Raw genomic sequence first — 26823 nt, 5'->3', positions numbered from 1 at the left:
ATGATAGATTTTATAATATCAAATATATTGAAAAAATTGGAGTATATAGAGCAAATTGGATTGATGGAAAAATATGTGAATGGAATAATTATTATAAAAATTGGAGCAGATATAAAAATATGGTTATAAATATAAAAAGTTTAAATAATTCAAAAGAAATTACATTAGAATTCATGAATGAGGTACAGTATAATTAATTTAATTATTAAATGGAATTTTTGAATTTTAGTTTATTAATAATTATATTATATTTGTAGATAAGAAAAGACCATGAAATTTATGGAATAACTCAGGATCCAGAAACAAAATATTACATAATGGTTTTTAATAATAAATGTAAAAAATGTAATTACATATGTAATACAATACATTTTCAACATGAATTCATAAATTGGACCAGTGGTAATGATGATATTGATAAATTTATTCAAGATACTCAGCTATCAGTTCATGAAGATAATGAAATATCACATGCATTAGAATGGATACCTTATGATAGATTTTATAATATCAAATATATTGAAAAAATTGGAGTATATATAGCAAATTGGATTGATGGTAAAATATATGAATGGAATAATTATAATCAAAATTGGCACAGATATAAAAATATGGTTATAAATATAAAAAGTTTAAATAATTCAAAAGGAATTACATTAGAATTCATGAATAAGGTACAGTATAATTAATTTAATCATTAAATGAAATTTTGAATTTTAGTTTATTAATTATTATACTATATTTGTAGATAGGAAAAGACCATGAAATTTATGGAATAACTCAGGATCCAGAAACAAAATATTACATAATGGTTTTTAATAATAAATGTAAAAAATGTAATTACATATGTAATGCAATACATTTTCAACATGAATTCATAGATTGGACAAGTGGTAATAAAGATATTGATAAATTTATTCAAGATACTCAGATATCAGTTCATGAAGATAATGAAATATCATATGTATTAGAATGGATACCTTATGATAGATTTTATAATATCAAATATATTGAAAAAATTGGAGTATATAGAGCAAACTGGATTGATGGAAAAATATATGAATGGAATAATGATAATCAAAATTGGAACAGATATAAAAATATGATTATAAATATAAAAAGTTTAAATAATTCAAAAGAAATTACAATAGAATTCATAAATGAGGTACATTATAATTAATTTTATTATTAAATGAAAATTTTTAATTTTAATTTATTAATAATTATACTATATTTGTAGATAAGAAAAGATCATGAAATTTATGGAATAACTCAGGATCCAGAAACAAAATATTACATGATGATTTTTAATAATAAATGTAAAAAATGTGATTACATATGTAATACAATACATTTTCAACATGAATTTATAGATTGGACCAGTGGAAATAAAGATATTGATAAATTTATTCAAGATACTCAGTTACTAGCACATGATAATAATGATGATGTATTTAAGGTAGCATTAGAATGGATACCTTATGATAGATTTTATAATATCAAATATATTGAAAAAATTGGAGTGTATAGAGCAAATTGGGTTGATGGAAAAATGTGTGAATGGTATGATCAAAATTGGTGTAGATTTTACCAAAATTTGGTTGTAAATATAAAAAATTTAAATAATTCAGAAGAAATTACTATAGAATTCATGAACGAGGTACAGTATAATTAATTTAAGTATTAAATGAAAATTTTGAATTTAGTTTATTAATAATTATACTATATTTGTAGATAAGAAAAGATCATGAAATTTATGGAATAACTCAGGATCCAGAAACAAAATATTACATGATGGTTTTCAATAATAAATGTAAAGAATGTGATTACATATGTAATGCAATACACTTCCAATATAAATTCATAGATTGGACCAGTGGTAATGAAGATATTGATAAATTTATTCAAGATACTCAGTTATTAGCACATGATTATGATGATGTATTTAAGGTAGCATTAGAATGGATACCTTATGATAGATTTTATAATATCAAATATATTGAAAAAATTGGAGTATATATAGCAAATTGGGTTGATGGAAAAATGTGTGAATGGGATTATCATCAAAATTGGTGCAGATATTATCAAAATATGGTTGTAAATATAAAAAGTTTAAATAATTCAAAAGAAATTACAATAGGATTCATAAATGAGGTAAAGTATCATTAATTATTATTAGTATCAAATGAAAATTTTGAATTTTAGTTTATTAATAATTATTCTATATTTGTAGATAAGAGAAGATCATGAAATTTATGGAATAACTCAGGATCCAGAAACAAAATATTACATGATTGCTTTTAATAATAAATGTAAAAAATGTAATAGCATGTGTAATGTAATATACTTTCAATATAAATTCATAGATTGGACCAGTGGTAATGATGATATTGATAAATTTATTCAAGATATTCAGCTATCAGTTCATAAAGATAATGAAATATCAAATGCATTAGAATGGATACCTTATGATAAACTTTATAATATCAAATATATTAAAAAGGTTGGAGTATATAGAGCAAATTGGGCTGATGGAAGAATATATAAATGGGATGATAAATATCAAAATTGGAGCAGAAATGTTCAGAAAATGATTGTAAATTTAAAAAGTTTAAATAATTTAAAAGAAATTACAATAGAATTCATGAACGAGGTACAGTACAATTAATTTAATTATTAAATGAAATTTTGAATTTAATTTATTTAATAATTATACTATATTTGTAGATAAGAAAAGATCATGAAATTTATGGAATAACTCAGGATCCAGAAACAAAATATTACATGATTGCTTTTAATAGTAAATGTAAAAAATGTAATAGCATATGTAATACAATACATTTTCAACATGAATTTATAAATTGGACCAGTGGTAATGATGATATTGATAAATTTATTCAAGATACTCAGCTATCAGTTCATAAAAATAATGAAATGTCAAATGCATTAGAATGGATACCTTATGATAGATTTTATAATATCAAATATATTGAAAAAATTGGAGTATATAGAGCAAATTGGATTGATGGAAAGATATATGAATGGAATAATTATAATCAAAATTGGAACAGATATGAAAATATGATTGTAAATTTTAAAAGTTTAAATAATTCAAAAGAAATTACAATAGGGATCATAAATGAGGTAAAGTATAATTACAGTAATTAATATTAGTATTAAGTGAAAATTTGAATCTTAATTTATTAATAATTATTCTATATTTGTAGATAAGAGAAGATCATGAAATTTATGGAATAACTCAGGATCCAGAAACAAAATATTATATAATGGTTTTTAATAATAAATGTAAAAAATGTGATTATATATGTAATACAATACATTTTCAACATGAATTCATAGATTGGACTAGTGGTAATAAAGATATTGATAAATTTATTCAAGATACTCAGCTATCAGTTCATAAAGATAATGAAATGCCAAATGCATTAGAATGGATGCCTTATGAAAGATTTTATAATATCAAATATATTGAAAAAATTGGAATATCTAGAGCAAATTTGGTTGATGGAAGAATATATAAATGGGATGATAAATATCAAAATTGGAACAGAAATGTTCAGAAAATGGTTTTAAATATAAAAAGTTTAAATAATTCAAAAGAAATTACAATAGAATTTATGAATGAGGTACAGTATAATTAATTTAATTATTAGATAAAATTTTGAATTATAGTTTATTAATAATTATACTATATTTATAGATAAGAAAAAATCATGAAATTTACGGAATAACTCAGGATCCAGAAACAAAATATTACATGATAGTTTTTAATAATAAATGTAAAAAATGTAATTACATATGTAATGCAATACATTTTCAACATAAATTTATAGATTGGACCAGTGGTAATAAAGATATTGATAAATTTATTCAAGATACTCAGTTGTCAGTTCATAAAGATAGTGAAATGTTTCATGCATTAGAATGGATACCTTATGATAGATTTTATCATATAAAATATATTGAAAAAATTGGAGTATATAGAGCAAATTGGGTTGATGGTAGAATATGTAAATGGGATGATAAATATCAAAATTGGAACAGAAATGTTCAGAAAATGATTGTAAATATAAAAAGTTTAAATAATTCAAAAGAAATTACAATAGAATTCATGAATGAGGTACAGTATAATTAATTTAATTATTAAATGAAAATTTTTAATTTTATTTTATTAATAATTATACTATATTTATAGATAAGAAAAGATCATGAAATTTATGGAATAACTCAGGATCCAGAAACAAAATATTACATGATGGTTTTTAATTATAAATGTGAAAAATATGATTACATATATTATACAGAATATTTTCAGTATGAATTCATAGATTGGACCAGTGGTAATAAAGATATTGATAATTTTATTCAAGATACTCAGCTATCAATGCATAATAATGATGTAGTATTCAAAGAAGTATTAGAATGGATACCTTTTGACAGATTTTATAATATCACATATATTGAAAGAATTGGAGAATATAGAGCAAATTGGATTGATGGAAAAATATATGAATGGGATAGCCATAATCAAAATTGGGACAGATATGATCAAAATATGGTTGTAAATATAAAAAGTTTAAATAATTCAAAAGAAATTACTATAGATTTCATTAGTGAGGTACAATATAATTAATTTAATTATTAAATGAAATTTTGAGTTTTATTTTATTAATAATTATACTAAATTTGTAGATAAGAAAAGATCATGAAATTTATGGAATAACTCAGGATCCAGTAACAAAATATTACATGATGGTTTTCAATAATAAATGTAAAGAATGTGATTACATATGTAATACAATACATTTTCAACATGAATTTATAGATTGGACCAGTGGTAATAAAGATATTGATAAATTTATTCAAGATACTCAGTTATTAGCACATGATAATAATGAAATGTCAAATGCATTAGAATGGATACCTTATGATAGATTTAATAATATCAAATATATTGAAAAATTTGGAGTATATAAAGCAAATTGGGTTGATGGAAAAATAGAAGGATGGGATGAAGGAAATAATCAAAATTGGTGTAGATTTGATCAAAATATGGTTGTAAATATAAAAAGTTTAAGCAATTCAAAAGAAATTACAATAGAATTTATGAATAAGGTACAATATAATTAATTCAATTATTAAGTGAAAATTTCGAATTTTAGTTTATTAATAATTATACTATATTTATAGATAAGAAAAAATCATGAAATTTACGGAATAACTCAGGATCCAGAAACAAAATATTACATGATAGTTTTTAATAATAAATGTAAAAAATGTAATTACATATGTAATGCAATACATTTTCAACATAAATTTATAGATTGGACCAGTGGTAATAAAGATATTGATAAATTTATTCAAGATACTCAGTTGTCAGTTCATAAAGATAGTGAAATGTTTCATGCATTAGAATGGATACCTTATGATAGATTTTATCATATAAAATATATTGAAAAAATTGGAGTATATAGAGCAAATTGGGTTGATGGAAGAATATGTAAATGGGATGATAAATATCAAAATTGGAACAGAAATGTTCAATATATGGTTGTAAGTTTAAAAAGTTTAAATAATTCAAAAGAAATTACAATAGAATTCATGAATGAGGTACAGTATAATATAATTAATTTAATTATTAAATGAAAAATTTGAATTTTAGTTTATTAATAATTATACTATATTTGCAGACAAGAAAAGACCATGAAATTTATGGAATAACTCAGGATCCAGAAACAAAATATTACATGATTGTTTTTAATAATAAATGTAAAAAGTGTAATAGCATATGTAGTGCAATATACTTTCAATATAAATTCATAGATTGGACCAGTGGTAATAAAGATATTGATAAATTTATTCAAAATACCCAGCTATCAACACATTATAATTATGTATTTGAAGATGCATTAGAATGGATACCTTATGATAGATTTTATAATATCAAATATATTGAAAAAATTGGGGCATGTAGAGCAAATTGGATTGATGGAAAAATATTTAAATGGGATAATCATAATCAAAATTGGAGCAGATGTAATCAAAATATAGTTGTAGATATAAAAAGTTTAAATAATTCAAAAGAAATTACAATAGAATTCATGAATGAGGTACAGTATAATTAATTTGATTATTAAATGAAAATTTCGAATTTTAGTTTATTAATAATTATACTATATTTGTAGATAAGAAAAGACCATGAAATTTATGGAATAACTCAGGATCCAGAAACGAAATATTACATAATGGTTTTTAAAAATAAATGTAAAAAGTGTAACAGCATATGTAATGCAATATACTTTCAATATAAATTCATAGATTGGACTAGTGGTAATGATGATATTGATAAATTTATTCAAGATACTCAGATATCAGTTCATAACATTAATGAAATATCAAATGCATTAGAATGGATACCTTATGATAGATTTAATAATATCAAGTATATTGAAAAAATTGGAGTATATAGAGCAAATTGGATTGATGGAAGAATATGTAAATGGGATGATAAATATCAAAATTGGAACAGAAATGTTCAAAAAATGGTTGTAAATATAAAAAGTTTAAGCAATTCAAAAGAAATTACAATAGAATTCATGAATGAGGTACAGTTTAATTAATTTAATTATTAAATAAAAATTTTGAATTTTAGTTTATTAATAATTGTACTATATTTGTAGGTAAGAAAAGATCATGAAATTTATGGAATAACTCAGGATCCAGTAACAAAATATTACATGATGGTTTTTAATAATAAATGTAAAAAATGTAGTAGCATATGTAATGTAATATACTTTCAATATAAATTCATAGATTGGACCAGTGGTAATGATGATATTGATAAATTTATTCAAGATACTCAGCTATCAGTTCATAAAAATAATGAAATGTTAAATGCATTAGAATGGATACCTTATGATAGATTTTATAATATCAAATATATTGAAAAAATTGGAGAATATAGAGCAAATTGGATTGATGGAAAAATATATGAATGGAATAGTTATAATCAAAATTGGAACAGATATGAAAATATGATTGTAAATATAAAAAGTTTGAATAATTCAGAAGAAATTACAATAGAATTCATGAATGAGGTACAGAATAATTAATTTAATTATTAAATGAAAAGTTCGAATTTTAGTTTACTAATAATTGTACTATGTTAGTAGATAAGAAAAAATCATGAAATTTATGGAATAACTCAGAATCCAGAAACAAAATGTTACACGATGGTTTTGAATTATATATATGAAAAATGTAAATACATGCGTAATTTAATATATTTTCATCAATATTTTAAAAATTGGACTAGTGGTAATAAAGATATTGATAAATTTATTCAAGATACTCAGCTATCAATGCATAATAATGATGAAGTATTCAAAGAAGTATTAGAATGGATACCTTTTGACAGATTTTATAATATCAAATATATTGAAAAAATTGGAGTATATAGAGCAAATTGGATTGATGGAAAAATATATAAATGGGATGATAAATATCAAAATTGGAACAGATATAATCAAAATATGGTTGTAAACATTAAAAGTTTAAATAATTCAAAAGAAATTACAATAGAATTTATGAATGAGGTAAAGTATAATTAATTATTATTAGTATTAAGTGAAAATTTTGAATTTTAGTTTATTAATAATTATTCTACGTTTGTAGATAAGAAAAAACCATGAAATTTATGGAATAACTCAGAATCCAGAAACAAAATATTACATGATGGTTTTTAATAGTAAATGTAAAAAATGTAATGACATATGTAATACAATACATTTTCAACATAAATTTATAGATTGGACCAGTGGTAATAAAGATATTGATAAATTTATTCAAGATACTCAGCTATCAGTTCATAAAGATAATGAAATGTCAAATGCATTAGAATGGATACCTTATGATAGCTTTTATAATATCAAATATATTGAAAAAATTGGAGTATATAGAGCAAATTGGATTAATGGAAGAATATGTAAATGGGATAATAAATATCAAAATTGGAACAGAAATTTTCAGAAAATGGTTGTAAATATAAAAAGTTTAAATAATTCAAAAGAAATTACAATAGAATTCATGAATGAGGTACAGTATAATTAATTTAATTTTTAAATGAAAATTTTAAATTTTAGTTAATAATTATACTATTTGTAGATAAGAAAAGATCATGAAATTTATGGAATAACTCAGGATTTAGAAACAAAATATTACATGATGATTTTTAACAACAAGTGTAAAAAATGTGATTACATATGTAATACAATACATTTTCAACATGAATTTATAGATTGGACCAGTGGTAATAAGGATATTGATAAATTTATTCAAGATACTCAGCTATCAGTCCATGAAGATAATGAAATATCACATGCATTAGAATGGATACCTTATGATAGATTTTATAATATCAAATATATTGAAAAAATTGGAGTATATAGAGCAAATTGGATTGATGAAAGAATATGTAAATGGGATGATAAGTATCAAAATTGGAACAGAAAAATTCAGAAGATGGTTTTAAATATAAAAAGTTTAAATAATTCAAAAGAAATTACAATAGAATTCATGAACGAGGTACAGTATTTTTAATTTAATTATTAAATGAAATTTTTAATTAGTTTATTAATAAATATACTATATTTGTAGATAAGAAAAGATCATGAAATTTATGGAATAACTCAGGATTCTGAGACAAAAAATTATATGTTGGTTTTTAATAATAAATGTAAAAAGTGTAACAATATATGTAATGCAATACACTTTCAACATAAATTCATAGATTGGACTAGCGGTAATGATGATATTGACAAATTTATTCAAGATAGCCAGTTGTTAGCTCATAATCGCACATATAATGTAATAGAATGGGTTCCGTATAATAGATTTTATGATATTAAATATATTGCAAAAGGTGGGTTTGGCAAAGTGTATAAAGCAAATTGGATTGATGGATGTATAATGTACCGAAATAGTTGGGATGATGAAAATCAAAATTGGAAAAGAGAAGATCAGAATATGTTTGTAGCTCTGAAAAGTTTAAATAATTCAAAAAATGTCACATCGGAATTTATGAATGAGGTATAGTGCATTTATTTAATTCAATTTAATTTATTATTAATAATTAAAATACTATTTATTTACATTTATATATAGATTAAATTACATAGTAGAGTAAGTGGAGGTATTATTATAAAACTTTATGGAATAACTCAAGATCCAGAAACAGAAAATTATATTATGGTTTTGGAATATGCAGACAGTGGAAGTTTGCGGCATTTTTTAAATACAAGATTCAATGAATTAAATTGGTTCAATAAGATTACATATTTATGTGATATTGCATTTGGGCTTAGAACCATTCATGAAAATGAACTAATTCATCGAGATCTGCATACTGGCAATATACTAATAAATAATAATTACATAAAAATAACTGATATGGGATTATGTAAACCTGCAAATTATAATGCATCAGAAAATAAAAAAAACTGTGCATATGGTGTTTTGCCATATATAGCTCCTGAAATTTTAAGAGGAAGGAATTATTATACTAAAGCTGCTGATATTTATAGTTTTGGTATAATAGTGTACGAAATAATTTCTGGATTACCTCCATATTATGATGTGAGCCATAATAATCATTTAGCAATAAAAATTTGTCACGGGCTTAGACCAAGATTTAATATTAAGGTACCACAGTTAATTATGCATTTAATTAAAAGATGTTTAGACTCGGACCCATTAAATAGACCAACAGCAAAAGAAATTTATGAAATTTTTGACCCATCACAATTATCATATGATACAGAATTACAAAGACAAATTGAAAAAGCAGATGTAATAAATAATAAATTATTAACTGAAAATACGCAGACTAGTTTAGAATTATTATATAAAACACATTCGGAAGCTATTTATACAAGTAGATTGCTTAATTTTAATAATCTTCCCAAACCAAAAAATTCTGATGATTATTATGAGCGAAGTGATAATATAATAAGCAAGGAATTTTCAGGTATTACCGTTAAGCAATATATTAATTGTTACTTTTGTAAATATATTTAGTTAATATTATACTAATAATAAACTTTTTATTAAATAGAATCTTTACAACTTAGGTTTTCTCAATTGAATATTAATAAGAAAGGTAAATATTTTACTTGTGGTATAACTTTAAAATACCTAGTTTATGATTACTGATAATGAAATATTAATTTATTAAATAGAATCTTTACGGCGTAATATTTCTCAATTGAGTACTAATGAGAATGGTAAATATAATAACTTTAAGATACTTAGTTTATAAAATACAAATAATAAATATTTATTCATTAAATAGAGTCTTTACAAATCAACATTTCTCAGTTGAATATTAATGAGAGTGGTAAATATAACGACTTTAAAATATTCTTAATTCATAAATACTAACAATAAGTCTTAATTTATTAAATAGATTCTTTACAACTCAATATTTCTCAATTGAATATTAATGAAAATAGTAAATATTAATTTTATATAATAACTTTATATTTCAGTTTTCATTTGTAATTTAATGTATTATTTTTTTCTTAGGTCAAAATAACGAAGCTGAAGGTAAAAGAAAAAAAATTAGATTAGAAGATTAGATTAGAATAATAGTATAATTATATATCTTTCTGCTACTATATCAAAGTTTTACTATAAAATTACTCTTTTTGTTATTACAATTTAAAATTCTGCTTAACCTTAAAATCCAGATGGACGGGTCTAATTATTTTTAAATGATTTTTTTTTTTTGCTTTTCTATAGTTATTTGAATTGCAATTTTTTTTTTGTTTTTATATATATGGTTAAAAATAGATGGGAAACTGGGAATAATGTTAGGTAGAATTTTAAGTTGTAATGATTTCATATTTATGTTTGCATCAATTTTTTTTTTTTTTCAAATAAATAACGATTTAAAATTTTAAAGGAGTGTGATAAAATAATAAAATTCCATGTAGTGTGAACATAACCCAGATAGCATAAATACAAAGACGATTTATTATTGCAAATTTATAAATTAACTTGGTGATATCTTACGATTGTAATATTTTTTTATTAACGAATGCAATTATCTGATGATTTAAGAAGTTCTTTAGAAACTGTTGTTATTAAAATACTGATATAGAATGAAAAAAGATGAATTTAGTACATTTAAATTGATTAAAATCAGAAATGCATAAAAAAGATATCTTACTGACTAACCTTTAAAAAATGCAAATGTATTAATTTACTTGTATTTAAAATGGTGACTTCAATCTATTTTTCCAAATTATTACTGATAGCGTGATTGCTCCGAAATTGAGTAATACGTTAGTACTAAAAATAAACAATAAAAAATTTAAATTCACCTTTGGTGAATTAATTTTAAATTAACCTCTGATAAAAGTAAAATTAATTCTTATTTATTACCATCGCATATTTTTTTTTCTTCCTTCTTTTTTATTGAATTACTACGACAGAGCCGTGATGATAGATCAAGGCTGACCTGTGCTTTGTACTGAAACTAACATCCTAAAAATAATTCCAATCTACTGATCATAAACTTTTTGGTATCTAGACGACGTTCGTAAAAATATCAATAAAGGAAGAAACGTGTTTGCACATAATGTGAAAACATCTTTGGAACAAAATTCAGATGTATAATATAATATAGATGATCACGGAAAATATAATGATATTGTTAACTACTCTTCTTTTAAGTTATGTTTTCAATTCTAGCATAAGGTTCTTAATTGAACCAATTAACTATCAATCATTGATTTGATATCAATCAAACAATTTGGCCTCGATTAAAATTGAACGATCGATCATGATATGGTACATAAATAAATCTGTATAGAAGAGGTATAGAAGATACTTTGATTATAGTAAATGAATAAAATAATGAATTAATAAAAAATATTATAATAAAATAAATTAATTATTGTAAAAATGTGCAACGTTTTCAATGTTCAATCGTTTAAATTGAGTAAAAAATCGATTGTACGTGATCAATCAAGGTTAATCGATTTTTGAATTTTGATCGATCACGAACTCAACTTTTTGAGTCGATTAAAATTTCTTAGTTAACAACTTTAATCATTTTTAACACTCAAAAGGAATAATTATTTAGTACATTATTTAGTTCATCATCGAGTTTTATATAAATTACAAGTTTTTGATTATCATATTTATTAATTAAATACACACGTTATTTTTTTTTTGCCAAGGCTCAGAGGCTATAATAAGTACTTTAATAATTAATACACTATCATCATGATTAACAAGCCATTTATTGTGATTTCGGCATATCAAATCAACATAATCAGATTCACCCGGTTAATTTGGAATATGATAGATGATACATTTACTAAATTTTACGACGTATTTAATAAAGTCTTTTCTATTTTATTTATATAGGAGCTGCTTACTATCAATAATAAACCAAATTATTCCCAATTTATTGACAAAATATCATTATTTAGTTCATTTTGTAGGTTAAACAGGTTATCTTATTCTAATAAAGAAAATATTATCATCTAAACTAAATCTATTTATATTTTTGATCCTCCTAATCTAGATCTAGTATTTAATAAGTTCGTTTGCCTTTTTCCATAACTTATAAATGAAAGGTATATAGTCTCAAAGAATTTAACATATGGATGAAGTCGTTCTACTTGGTTGGTATAAAATAAGTCCACAAACGTATCGGTAAAAAAACCAAATCCATGAGCGTTTGAGACGGTGGACATTGGTCATAACAGGAACAAAGTACACCATCGGCGATAACTGACTCAGCTCGTGTGTGGAAACGAATGTACTTATCATGCAATTCCTGTTTAAAATATCAAGGTGATTAATAACTTTTACAGTATTAATAATTTTAAAAATAGATTAAAACTTACGATTGTTACATCATCCACAAAGACTGAAACTAGCTTATTGTTATCATTTGATACCAATATTTTTGTTTCTCCGGGACGCAGATCTTTGGCAAGTATGATCGATAAATTTTCATCAAAGACATAATGAGTAGTTGTAAGCCGTAATTGACCTAAAAAATGTGAAAATGGATAAAATAAGTAAACAATTTATTCTTTAGTAAATCACAATAAATCTAATAAATAAAATGCCTTTAGATCCATCCGGTCTAGTAAAGCTGATTTTAGCAAATTCCTCTTCATGTTCGAGTTTACCAATATGAGCAATAAGACAAACTTCAGAGTATTCAGCAATACCATTTCTTATGTTTGATAACACCCGATCTCCTGTTTTAAGTTCTGACATTTGAATAATCCTTCCTGATTCAAGTTCGACTTGTGTCTCAAGCCCAAAACAATTTTGATTCTCTTTAGCCTTTTCGTGTTCAGCCTTTTCGTGTTCTCCCCTTTCGTGTTCCTTGGTAAGATTAGCCACTTTCTCATTAAGGCTCTCATTATCCTTGGTTAGATTAGCCACCTTCTCACTTAGGATATTTATTTGTATAAGTAAAGTATCCTTAATATTTTTTATTTCCATTTTTCGTCTTTCATTTGCTTTTCTCTCATCTTCTGCTCTCTGCTTCTCATAATTTTTCCTTGCAATAGCTTCGCCTTCTCTCTTTTTACTTTCATCGTATTCTTTTTGTCGTTTCACTTCCTCTTCTCTCGTTTTTCTTTCATTTTCTTCTTGTTTTTCCCGTACCTTTTCGAGCAATTCATTCGTATATTTTCCATCTATAGAGACGATATGATTTTTTAAATCTTCGAGGCGTTGCTTACGTACAGGATTATTAGGTGGGTAACTTTCTGGATTCGGAGAAATGGCCCACCGACTACCCATGGAATTGACGAAAGCCTTTATTTCCTGATTCCAAGAAAACTTTTTAAAATACTCAAGATCTTCGGTCTGCTTACGACTACAATGGGAAAAGACAGAAATCATGTATTGGAGAGACTCTTTTCCTAGAAATAATTTTATTCTGTCGACCATTTCCTTTTGTTCTATCGTGAACCGTTTTGCTTCTATATAAACAACATTTTAAATATTTTAAATATATTATACTCTCTATCATGAATGCAATTATGTATATTCTATATTCTCACACACCAATTACAAATAATATGGCTTTAATCCCATAAGCACATTTTTGGATGGTTCGAGAAATTTTTTCTAGGACAACTTCGTTGGGGTTATCAGTGTCAAAAATTCCTGGCGTATCGACAATGTTATAATTTTCATCACCAATTTGAATCCTCGCAAAGCTAGAGTTCTGAGTAACCGTTGACTAATCATTTAAAATTAGAAACTAATGTAAATGAAATTATTTAAACTCGAATACATTTTTTTTTTTACTTACAAAGCTATCAGAGAAATTGAAAGTCGGTTTTTCATCTTCATAGGTTCCCAACAATAAATTTCCTAATGTACTTTTGCCAGCGCCTTTCAAGCAAATGTAAAGTATATTTTCAATTAAAAAAAAAGTTAATTCATTGAAAAGAAAGACAATGATATCAAGGCATACCCGCTTTTCCGATTAAGAGTATGGCTGGTGCGTTAATATCCGATAATGGTAATTGAGACGGCTTCGGGGTGTTGAATCTGTAAAATATCTTTGAGGTAAATTCAAATATATCAGTTATTAATGAAAATTAATACGAACTATTATTAAAGTTTTCGCGTATCAAGAATAATTACTTACATATGCTATTACGGGAATTAAAATAATCAAAAATGGTAATTTTCCGTAAGTATATATTTTGTGTTTATATTGATCAATTTGTATAATAAATTGGTTATAAACAGTAGGTTGAGATTGTACAGAAGGTTGACGTTGTCTATTTCTCAGTACTAGTCGATTTATTGTAGTAAAATTGAAAAAAAAATATTAAAGATATGTTTAAACTTTATAAATATTTATAAAAAAAAAAAAAAATATCGTAATAATAATATAATAAATGATAACAATAATAATACCTGAATTAATATTGTTTAAAATTTCACTTCCACTAGCTCTAGATGAACGAAGATTTCCTTCATCCGGTGTGATTGTATCATCTTTCATATTTTTATCTCAATATATTTCAAAGATTTTCGAGGATAGAAAATTTTTCTTGAATTTCTAAAGAGATTGTTTATTTGTGATTATCACGAACAAATTCTGAAAAATTGCTATATTTGTCTATTTATCACGCCAACTTTTCCTTATTTGATTTTTAAAAAAAAGACGTATAATATTTGCTGCGTCACAAAAAATTTTAGATTTTTGTCTTAGAAAAATTTGTAGTTTTGTTTTAAGAGAAATAATAGAGCAAGAGATATTTATCTTGAAAAAATATTTGCAAAGAAACGTTTATTTAAAATATTTTATATAATTCTTTTTACTTTATAAAATTTAACGGTTTGGTTTTTTTTTTAAAAAAATAAATTATTTGTACTAATTTTAGAAATAAATCTTTATATTAACTATGTAATAATTGTTAATAAAAAGATAATTTTTATAATGAAATTCTTCTTTCAAAACTTGATAGTTCACCTTTATACTTTCAAGGTTGCAAAAAATTTTTAAAAATTTATATTTAATATATAAAAACTCGTTTTTATTTTTTACAACAAAATAAAGTAATAAAATAGTAGAATAAACTACAATAAAGCAATATTATGTGGAAAAACACGCAAAATACTAAATACTGGGGTGAGAATTGTGAAAAATATTATTATCTGAAGGTCTATATAATTATGCTTATGTGTTGCGAAGTCCGTTTGTCCGGATGCATTACATCACTTGATATTTGAGCTACATCAATAAAAAAAATATAACTAAGATAAAATAAAAAATAAAATTTGTGATATACAGATAAATAAGATAATAGAATTTATCGCTTCGGACTCAACGGTTTCAATTTTCTAGTTTTATTGCGGCCTATACTCTATTTTATCGGTCCATACAATACGTGCCCTCTCGTGACATTTTATAGCAATATTTTTTTTAATCATAAATGTCTACAGTATGTTTGAGATGGATAGTAATATAACTTTAATAAAAGAATTGCAAGCTTGGTCAGGCAAAATTGACTAAAGAAGAATTAGAGCACCAGCAGCTTGTATTATTCTTGGTTTCATGCAAGCAGCAGGAAAAGATTACTAATTAAAGCTGCAAGATTCACAATTACACGTCATATTAACTTGTATTCTAAATACGTCGTCCTCAAGATATTAATAACAAGAATTTCCATCCAGATTTATATAACGCTATAACTGGCATTACAGAAAGTGAAATTCAATCAATTGTCAATCATCCAGCAATGCAACCTGAGGATTGTATTTTTTGACATAATTAATTGAGTTAGCTTTATTTACGAGGTGGTGAACATTATGATTTAAAATATATTTTGTCAAAATAAAGTACGTGGTATTGATATAATAATTTTTTATCAATGATGTAATGATTTATAAATTTTTACCGCATCGTATGATTTTATGTGTCTCATACTTTTATCTTTCATTTTAAAAGTAAATAAATAGATTTTTTTTTTCATTCTTGTACTAAGTACTACATTTTTTTTTTTTTGATAATTGATACAAGAAATTATTTATTTTATATTATTATTATTTTTTATTATTATAATTATAATTATTATTATTAGCAAAGAAGGAAACTCATTCCTTTTTTTAGAAAATAATTTTTTTTTTAATCTTAAACTAATGATAAAACAATAAATATTCAAAAAAGAAATGCGGCAATTTTTCAAAAAAAAAAAGAAAAAAAAAGAAAAAAAATAGCAACATCACAAAATCAAATACGATAGTGTAAATAAGTGGAATTTTTCTAAATTAATTTAATTTATTTCATCGGGAAATTTTTTTGGAGGATAAATATCGATATTAAATGCATGTTTAATTTTATCAATAAATTTCTGTAGTGATAATTTATCAATCCTGTATAGATTTGCGTTATGTAACATGATATTATATTACGAGATTATTTAACAATCACGTGCATTATATCATGTGACACGACTTTCCGTTAGTTAAACTACTAAGACGCGACGATAAGTTTATTTTTTTTAAACTTTTTTTTTAGTTTAATTAACCATTTCCTTCGCCCATCCCCATTTACACTCTTCTACCCTTCTTTTTCCCTTCACCCACTTCACCTTTTTACGCTTTCTTTTTTCTTTTTTTTTCATTTTCACCTTCTCTTCATCTTCCCATCATTTCTTTTTGTTTCCCATCATTTCTTTTCGTCTCCCATCACTCCCTTTTGTCTCTCATCACTTCTTTTCGTCTCTCATCATGTCCTATTTCTCCTTTTTGTTTCCTCTATTACTTTCCATTACTCCATTGTTAGTGTAACATAATATTATAATTAATTAAAAATAAGTTAAATAAGTTACTACGAGGCTATTTAACAATCACGTGTATCATATCATGTGACACAACTTTCCATTGATTAACTACTAAAACGCGACGCGATAAGTTTATTTTTTTAAACTTTTTTTTAAAAGTTTAATTAAACATTACTTTCGCCCTTTCCCATTCACATTCTTCTACCCTTCTTTTTCCTTCCCCCTCTCACCCATCTTTCTTTTACACTTTCCCTTTCACCCACTTCACCCCTTTTTACGCTTTCCCTTTTCTTTTTTTTTCATTTTCACCTTTCATTTCATTTCATTTTTTTCTGTTTTTTTTTATTGGCAGTTTGATTATTTTAGCATTAAAGCTTAAGCTTTTTTTAGTTTAAACTTTTTTTCGTAAATTTTCCTTTTCCTTTTCCTTTTCATTCTTTTCCCTTTCCCTTTCTTTCATTTTTTCCCTTTCCCTTTTTCGTTTTTTCCCCTCCCTTTCTTTCCTTTTTTCCCATATCCCTCTCTTACTCGTCTTCCTTTCTCTTTGCTCCTTCTCTCTTCCTCCCTTTCCCTTTTTCTAGGCATTCTTCGGTCTCTTTAGATGCACATTCCGGTCAAAAATTACTAATAGAATCAGAAAGATTTAATAACACCCCTCCGTGTGTTCCATTTACCATTGAAGAAGAAATATTTGGGCCCCAATATGAAGGTGTACTCGACAGAAGTATCCCTTATCGCAATATTCAACTCACTGGTAAATCTTTTGCCTTTGAATTTCCTTAGACTCACCATTTTGGTATAAAGACAATTGTTTTTTTTTATTTTAATTTTTTTATTATTTTAGCGAACTTTACTAACAGTTCTTTTTCTTTATTTTGTAGAAGGTCAGTTCTTTGGATTTCGAAGGAAGGGTATCAGTATTTTTTTTAAGGTAGTTATCAGATTTGTTTTTAAAAAATAATGAAACGATCATTATTATTTCATTATTTTCTTTTTTTTCATGTGATCGTGATCAGGTTCATCAGATCTCAAGGTAGATATCGGGTTTTCATTTTAAAAAAATATTTTTTTTTAATGAAACGATATTAAGGTTTCATTATTTTTCTTTTTTTTAGGAGACCAGTTTCTCGAATCCCCTTGGATGTGGATTTTTGTTAGGATGAAAGACCTATTATCAATATTAATTACAATTTGCCACAATCACGAGACCAATTTGTCAATGAACATCGGTGAAACTTTATAATTTGTGATGATTTAAGGTGGATATCAGTTTTTATATTTTTAAAAAAAGTTATATCCTTTTAACGAAATGATTATTAACATTTCGTTACTTTTCTTTTTTAGGTGATCGGTACATCAAATCTCTAGAGGTGGATTTCAGTAAAGGTAGAAAAGAGTTGGTAATGTACTATTTCTTTTATCAAAACGTTTTGTAGGTGGGTTCAGACCTTTATAAATGAACGATATTACAATAAGATTAGTAGGGTATCATTGGGATCCAATTAGATACATAATAGATTTGTATAGTTTTAGTATAGAATTTAGTATAGATTTAGCATAGAATTCAAATGTATTTTATTGATATGATAATAAAACTGAACCACATTTAACAATAAAGTAATTTAATGTTATCTAACAATAAATAATATATTGTTATTTAATACAATAAATAATCTAACATTATTTTACCATAAGATAATAATCGTTAGTGATGATCGATAGTTGTTGATTTAATCACATCGTTAATAATCGACGAGTGCGATTATTATCGATATATATCACATTTTATAAATAAATGGGATATATATCGATAAAGTGATATATATCGCTATATATCTAGGGATGGGCGTTAATTAACCGTTAATTATGTTACTTATAATTAGTTTAAAATGGTTAATTAACCGTTACTTTAAATCAACCAATAAAAATGCAGAATTTAAGTCATGTGATTTTAATTATAATTTGATAATTATTGGTAAAAAATGGTATAGTCTGTGATAGTGATAATAGTACTATACTTGAATTTGAATCAAATGTAATAAGTTTAGATGATGAAGAATAAATAAAATATATAAGATTTATTATAATCATTTTAATAAATAAATAAATTTCATTGTTTTATTTTATTATTTATAAAAAATCAATATATTAGTTAACTATAGGTTAATTAACCGTTAATTAACCGTTAATTAACCAGTTAATTAACCAAATTTATAATTAACCGTTACTTTCCCATCCCTATATATATCACCTGTAAAATTTCCTGATGTTGCCAGTAAAAAAAAATAACAATATCACGTAAAAAGGAGTATACATATAACTGTACTGTACGGTTAGCTAAACTGTACTGTACAAAGTGATAACTCACCAATCAGATTTTATTGTACGATAAATAAAAAAATTTGATACCGGCGTTACCGGCGTTTCCCCAAAAAAAGCACTGGTCACGTGCCCATGTAAAAAATCATCACATCCGTCACACTCCTCAGTGTTTTCATTGTTTATATTTATCTGAGGGACGTTTTTTTTGAGTTGGTAAAAACTTATTCGTCACACATTATTTGTCACCGTACTGTTCACGTGACAGCGCATAATTCCGCCACCAGTGGGGTAATGGCCGGTAACGCTAGGGTAGTTAGATGTTAAATAAAAAAATTTGAAAAGTATACAATGAGTTATGATTAGCTGAAATAATTTCGTCAGTATGCCTTTTATAGGTTATCGATAATTTATCTCCAACTGAAGACGTGTTTTACGCAAAAATTTTCTAGTAAATATTAATATATTTTATTATCTATTAATGTAAGAATTTTTTTTTTATAATTATGACCTCAGTATTTTTTTCCTCTTAATTTAATTTGAATTTAGTCTCCTTTTACGAGGTAGATAGATAAACTGTACTGTACAGTCAGCTAAACTTTAATATGTTTCTAAAGGAAAAAAAAAATGATTTTATTGTTTACTATGCAACAAATATTTTTTATGAAATCTGGTTTAATCTTTTTAACCTATTCAAATCAAAAATACCCTTCCTATTAATTATAATATACTGTACCACAGAAAAATAGTCCGCAAAAATCGACATAATACTATTGAAAACGGTGTTCCTAAAGGATGGAGGAATTTTATTGAAATAAGATTTAAAGTTACTAGATTCCTACTGATATTATGGAATCATATTGTTCATAGGATAAAGATTGGATGACAGATGTAATGAAAGTGAAATCATTGCATACACATGTCACTTTCAAGTTACTTTCAAGTTCGTATAATCATATTTTACAATTACGAATTTAAATTGAAATTTTTAATTTACTCTTATATCTTTCTTCTTCAATAGCCATTCCTCTAATTTAGTTTGCAATAAAGAATAAAAAAATATTTAAAATCACAATTTTTTGTAAGAAAAACTAAACGTTAAATAGAACCAAATTATAATGTGAAAAAAATTCTTAAAAATAATACATGAAATAAAAAAAAAATGACAAAATAAGAAAGTAGGAAAAAAAATAACAAGGTAAAAAATAACAAAAATAAAAAAATAAAACAAATAACGAAAATAAAAAGAAAAAAATTAAAAATAACGAGACTAAATAAAAAATAAAAACAAATGTCTTATATCAGTAGTATTTTATTTTATATCGCATAATCATCGTTAGTATCTTATTGTGAAATATCAATTTGTAATGATTCTATTTAACAAATTAACAAAATAAAATTAGGTTAGTATTTATAAATCTTACTAATTTGTAAGTATTAAATTAATACCTGAATATTCCATGCTCGTTATGTCATCATTTTGTTCAAAATTAAAATCTTTTGATTTATGATTAATATCATTGATGTTCAATTGAGAAACATCAATTTGTTGAGACAACGATGCTATTTAATAATAAGTAATATTTTAGTAACATTCTTTAATAATTATTCTAAATATTTTTTTTTTCGTTAAAAATACCTGAAAATTCTAAACTTATTATGTTATCAGTATGTTTATAGTAATCATCGGAATTTTTTGGTTCGGGAAGATTATTAAACTTAAGTAGTCTACTTGTATAAATCGCTTCGGAATGTGTTTTATATGATGATCCTAAATTAGTCAAAGGAATACTATCTTTTGTTGAATTGTTATTTATTCCTTCTGCATCTTTAATTTGTTTTTGTAATTCAACTGTTTGACTATCACTTCTTTTATACTGCCATTTGTATAAAATATCGCTAATTTCTTTTGCCATTGGTCTATTTATCTGATTTGCATCTAAGCATCTTTTAATTAAATAAACAATCAATTGAGGTACTTTAATATTAAACCTCGGTCTGAGTCCTTTACAAATTTTTATAGCTAAATTTTCATCATGACCAATATCATGATATGGAGGTAATCCAGAAATTATTTCATACATAATTATACCATAACTATAGATATCTGAAGCTTTTGTATAATTTTGTCCTCTTAAAATTTCAGGAGCAATATAAGGCAAAACGCCATATATGTTATTTTTTGCACCTTCCGATGGATTATAATCTGCTGGTTTACATAATCCCATATCAGCTATCCATACCTTAATTATAGACATTAGAATATTTCCACTATGTAAATCTCGATGAATAAATTTATTTTCATGAATATAATCAAGTCCACGTGCAATTTCAAGTAAATGACTAATTTTTCTATTCCAATTTAATTTATTATAATTTGTATTTAAGTAATTTCGTAAGCTTCCATCATCCGCATATTTTAAAACCATAATATAATCTTTTGTATTTGGATCTTGAGTTATTCCATAAAACCCGATAGTAAAATTTTCAAAATCACTAAATTTACTATGTATTGCAATCTAAGTATAAAAAAAAATGTCAATTGGAAATTAAATTTTAAATATTCAAATCAAAAAAATGAATACATTGTAATACCTCATTCATAAAATCAAATGTAATATTTTTTGAATTATTTATACTTTTTAAAGCTACAAGCATATTTTGATATTTTCCATCGACCCAAACTGCTTTATATACTTTACCATGTCCACCTTTTGCAATATATTTGATATCATGGAATTTATCATAAGGTATCCATTCTAATGCTTCAGTATTATAATGTGCTGATAGCTGAGTATCTTGAATAAACTTGTCAATATCATTATTACCACTAGTCCAATTGTTGAAATTTCTTTGAAAATTTATTGCATTGCACACATAATTACATTTTTCACATATATCTTCCAATACCATCATATAACTTTTTGTTTCCGCATCCTGAGTTATTCCATAAAACACATGATCTATTTTAATCTAAAAATATAATATATTAGTAAAAATGAATTTTATTAAATAATAGCATATATTTATTACCTTGTTCATAAATTCTGATGTGACATTATTTGAATTATTCAAATTTTTCAAAGTTACAAACATATTTTGATTACACCTTTTCAATTTATGGTTTTCATCATCCAACTTATCTATACATCCATCAATCCAATTTGCTTTGTATATATTATTTTCTACAATATATTTAATACCATAAAATCTATCGTAAGGTATCCATTCTAGTACGTGTGATATTTCATCATCTTTATGAACTGATAATTGAGCATCTTGAATAAATTTATCAACATCTTTATTACCACTAGTCCAACTTTCAAAATTTCGTTGAAAATGTATTGCATTACATGCATAATTGCATTTTTTACACTTATTATCAATCAAAACCATCATATAAATTTTTTTTTTTGGGTCCCAAGTTATTCCATAAAATTCATGATCTATTCTAATCTACAAATGTAATAATATGTTAGAAAAATAAAATACTTAACTTGTTAATAAGTTAATAAGTTTATCATACCTTATTTATAAATTCTAATGTAAGATTTTCTGTGGTATTTAAACTCTTCAAATTCACGAACATATTATGATTCTTTCTTTTCCAATTTTGATTTACATAATTCCAATAATGCATATTTCCATCAATCCAATTTGTTATATATATTTCGCCAACTTCATCTTTTGCAATATGATTGATATTGTGAAATTTATCATAAGGTATCCATTCTAATGCATTCTTTACATCATTATGAGCTGATAGCTGAGTATTCTGAATAAATTTATCAATATCATCATTATCACTAGTCCAATTTTTGAAATTTCGTTGAAAATATATTGAATTACATATTTTATGACACTCTTCACATATATTATTCAAAACCATCATATAATTTTTTTTTTTTGGATCCCAAGTTATTCCATAAAATTCATGATCTATTTTAATCTACAAATGTAATAATATGTTAGAAAAATAAAATACTTATAATCTTGTTAATAAGTCAAAAATTTTATCATACATTATTTATAAATTCTAATGTAAAAGTTTCTGGAGTATTTAAACTTTTCAAATTTACAAACATATTACGATTATCTCTTTTCCAATTTTGATTTGCATGATCCCAATAACTCCGATAACTTAAATTTCCATCAATCCAATTTGCTATATATGTTTCGCCAAATTCATCTTTTGCAATATGTTTAATATTGTGAAATTTATCATCAGGTATCCATTCTAATGCTTTATTTACATCATTATGAGCTGATAGCTGAGTATCTTGAATAAATTTATCAATATCACCATTATCGCTAGTCCAATTTTCGAAATTTCGTTGAAAATATATTGAATTACATATTTTATTACACTCTTCACATATATTATTCAAAACCATCATATAATTTTTTTTTTTGGGATCCCGGGTTATTCCATAAAATTCATGATCTATTTTAATCTACAAATGTAATAATATGTTCAGTTAGAAAAATAAAATACTCATAATCTTATTAATAAGTTAATAAGTTTATTATACCTTATTTATAAATTCTAATGTAAGATTATTTGGAGTATTTAAACTCTTCAAATTTACAAACATATTATGATTATCTCTTTTCCAATTTTGATTTTCAAAATCCCATTTATCTATACGTCCATCAATCCAATTTGCTATATATATTTTTCCAAATTCACCTTTTGCAATACGTTTGATATTGTGAAATTTATCATAAGGTATCCATTCTAATGCTTTATTTATATCATTATGAGCTGATAACTGAGTATCTTGAATAAATTTATCAATATCATCATTATCACTAGCCCAATTCTTGAAATTTTGTTGAAAATGTATTGAATTACATATTTTACTACACTCTCCACATATATCAATCAAAACCATCATATAATTTTTTTTTTTTGGATCCCGAGTTATTCCATAAAATTCATGATCTATTTTAATCTACAAATGTAATAATATGTTCAGTTAGAAAAATAAAATACTTATAATCTTGTTAATAAGTTAATAAGTTTATTATACCTTATTTATAAATTCTAATGTAAGATTATTTGGAGTATTTAAACTCTTCAAATTTACAAACATATTATGATTATCTCTTTTCCAATTTTGATTTTCAAAATCCCATTTATCTATACGTCCATCAATCCAATTTGCTATATATATTTTTCCAAATTCACCTTTTGCAATACGTTTGATATTGTGAAATTTATCATAAGGTATCCATTCTAATGCTTTATTTATATCATTATGAGTTGATAACTGAGTATCTTGAATAAATTTATCAATATCATCATTATCGCTAGTCCAATTTTTGAAATTTCGTTGAAAATATATTGAATTACATATTTTATTACACTCTTTATACTCTTCACATATATTATTCAAAACCATCATATAATTATTTTTTTCTAGATTCCGAGTTATTCCATAAAATTCATGATCTATTTTAATCTACAAATGTAATAATATGTTAGAAAAAAAAAATACTTATAATATTGTTAATAAGTTAATAAGTTTTTCATACCCTATTTATAAATTCTAATGTAAGATTTTCTGGAGTATTTAAACTCATCAAGTTTACAAACATATTACGATTATCTCTTTTCCAATTTTGATTTGCATGATCCCAATAACTCATATTTCCATCAATCCAACTTGCTATATATATTTCGCCAAATTCGCCTTTTGCAATATGATTGATATTGTGAAATTTATCATAAGGTATCCATTCTAATGCTTTCTTTACATAATTATGAGCTGATAACTGAGTATCTTGAATAAATTTATCAATATCATCATTATCACTAGTCCAATTTTTGAAATTTCGTTGAAAATATATTGAATTACATATTTTATTACACTCTTCACATATATTATTCAAAACCATCATATAATTTTTTTTTTTTGGATCCCAAGTTATTCCGTAAAATTCATGATCTATTTTAATCTACAAATGTAACAATAATGTTAGAAAAAAAATACTTATAATCTTGCTAATAAGTTAATAAGTTTATCATACCTTATTTATAAATTCTAATGTAAGATTTTCTGGAGTATTTAAACTTTTCAAATTTACAAACATATTATGATTAGTTCTTTTCCAATTTTGATTTGCATAATCCCAATAACTCCAATAACTTATATTTCCATCAATCAAATTTGCTATATATATTTCGCCAAATTCATCTTTTGCAATATGTTTGATATTGTGAAATTTATCATAAGGTATCCATTCTAATGCTTTCTTTACATCATAATGAGCTGATAGCTGAGTATCTTGAATAAATTTATCAATATCATCATTATCACTAGTCCAATTTTTGAAATTTCGTTGAAAATATATTGAATTACATACTTCATCACACTTTTCACATATATTATTCAAAACCATCATGTAATTTTTTGTTTCTGGGTTCTGAGTTATTCCATAAAATTCATGATCTATTTTAATCTACAAATGTAATAATATGTTAGAAAAATAAAATACTTATAATCTTGTTAACAAGTTATAAGTTTATCATACCTTATTTATAAATTCTAATGTAAGATTTTCTGGAATATTTAAACTTTTCAAATTTACAAACATATTATGATTATATCTTTTCCAATTTTGATTTACATAATCCCAATAATGTATATTTCCATCAATCCAATTTGCCTCATATATTTCGCCAAATTCATCTTTTGCAATATATTTGATATTGTAAAATCCATTATAAGGTATCCATTCTAATGCTTTCTTCACATTATAATGAGCTGATAGCTGAGTATCTTGAATAAATTTATCAACATCATCATTATCACTAGCCCAATTCTTGAAATTTTGTTGAAAATGTATTGAATTACATATTTTACTACACTCTCCACATATATCAATCAAAACCATCATATAATTTTTTTTTTTTGGATCCCGAGTTATTCCATAAAATTCATGATCTATTTTAATCTACAAATGTAATAATATGTTCGGTTAGAAAAATAAAATACTTATAATCTTGTTAATAAGTTAATAAGTTTTATTCTACCTTATTTATAAATTCTAATGTAAGATTATTTGGAGTATTTAAACTCTTCAAATTTACAAACATATTATGATTATCTCTTTTCCAATTTTGATTTTCAAAATCCCA

General features: G+C 24.3%; 4 protein-coding genes across 4 annotated transcripts; 2 read left to right on the top strand and 2 right to left on the bottom strand.

Annotated features, from left to right (window-relative positions):
- Positions 1–8595: 8595 nt before the first annotated feature.
- On the top strand, positions 8596–10655 carry OCT59_012517 (uncharacterized protein; the record flags this gene model as incomplete). Its single annotated transcript, XM_066134530.1, has 10 exons — positions 8596–8604; positions 8677–8735; positions 9003–9108; positions 9184–9211; positions 9761–10045; positions 10133–10177; positions 10257–10301; positions 10370–10414; positions 10484–10528; positions 10603–10655. 10 exons carry the CDS (start codon positions 8596–8598, stop codon positions 10653–10655), a joined length of 720 nt encoding a protein of 239 aa, XP_065989788.1.
- Positions 10656–12444: 1789 nt separating this feature from the next.
- OCT59_012516 (uncharacterized protein) lies at positions 12445–15113 on the bottom strand. The gene is made up of 8 exons (XM_025330804.2): positions 14989–15113; positions 14714–14862; positions 14537–14624; positions 14372–14454; positions 14122–14299; positions 13167–14036; positions 12939–13087; positions 12445–12868 (listed from the first exon to the last, which is right to left on the bottom strand). Exons 1-8 carry the CDS (start codon positions 15074–15076, stop codon positions 12707–12709), a joined length of 1767 nt encoding a protein of 588 aa, XP_025168601.2. The 5' UTR covers positions 15077–15113; the 3' UTR covers positions 12445–12706.
- A 2950-nt stretch (positions 15114–18063) lies between these two features.
- On the top strand, positions 18064–18603 carry OCT59_012515 (uncharacterized protein; the record flags this gene model as incomplete). Its single annotated transcript, XM_066134529.1, has 4 exons — positions 18064–18156; positions 18242–18291; positions 18377–18393; positions 18476–18603. 4 exons carry the CDS (start codon positions 18064–18066, stop codon positions 18601–18603), a joined length of 288 nt encoding a protein of 95 aa, XP_065989787.1.
- A 2420-nt stretch (positions 18604–21023) lies between these two features.
- OCT59_012514 (uncharacterized protein) lies at positions 21024–22283 on the bottom strand (the record flags this gene model as incomplete). Its single annotated transcript, XM_025331227.2, has 4 exons — positions 21024–21052; positions 21129–21242; positions 21319–22198; positions 22275–22283. The coding sequence occupies 4 exons, from the start codon at positions 22281–22283 to the stop codon at positions 21024–21026; spliced, it is 1032 nt and encodes a 343-aa protein (XP_025168603.2).
- Between the last annotated feature and the right edge of the window lie 4540 nt (positions 22284–26823).

The sequence above is a fragment of the Rhizophagus irregularis genome, chromosome 2, assembly GCF_026210795.1.
Source record: "Rhizophagus irregularis chromosome 2, complete sequence".
Classification (NCBI taxonomy): domain Eukaryota; kingdom Fungi; phylum Glomeromycota; class Glomeromycetes; order Glomerales; family Glomeraceae; genus Rhizophagus; species Rhizophagus irregularis.
The sequence above is the reverse complement of the archived record's forward strand: the minus strand, read 5'-3'. Positions and strand labels throughout refer to the sequence as shown.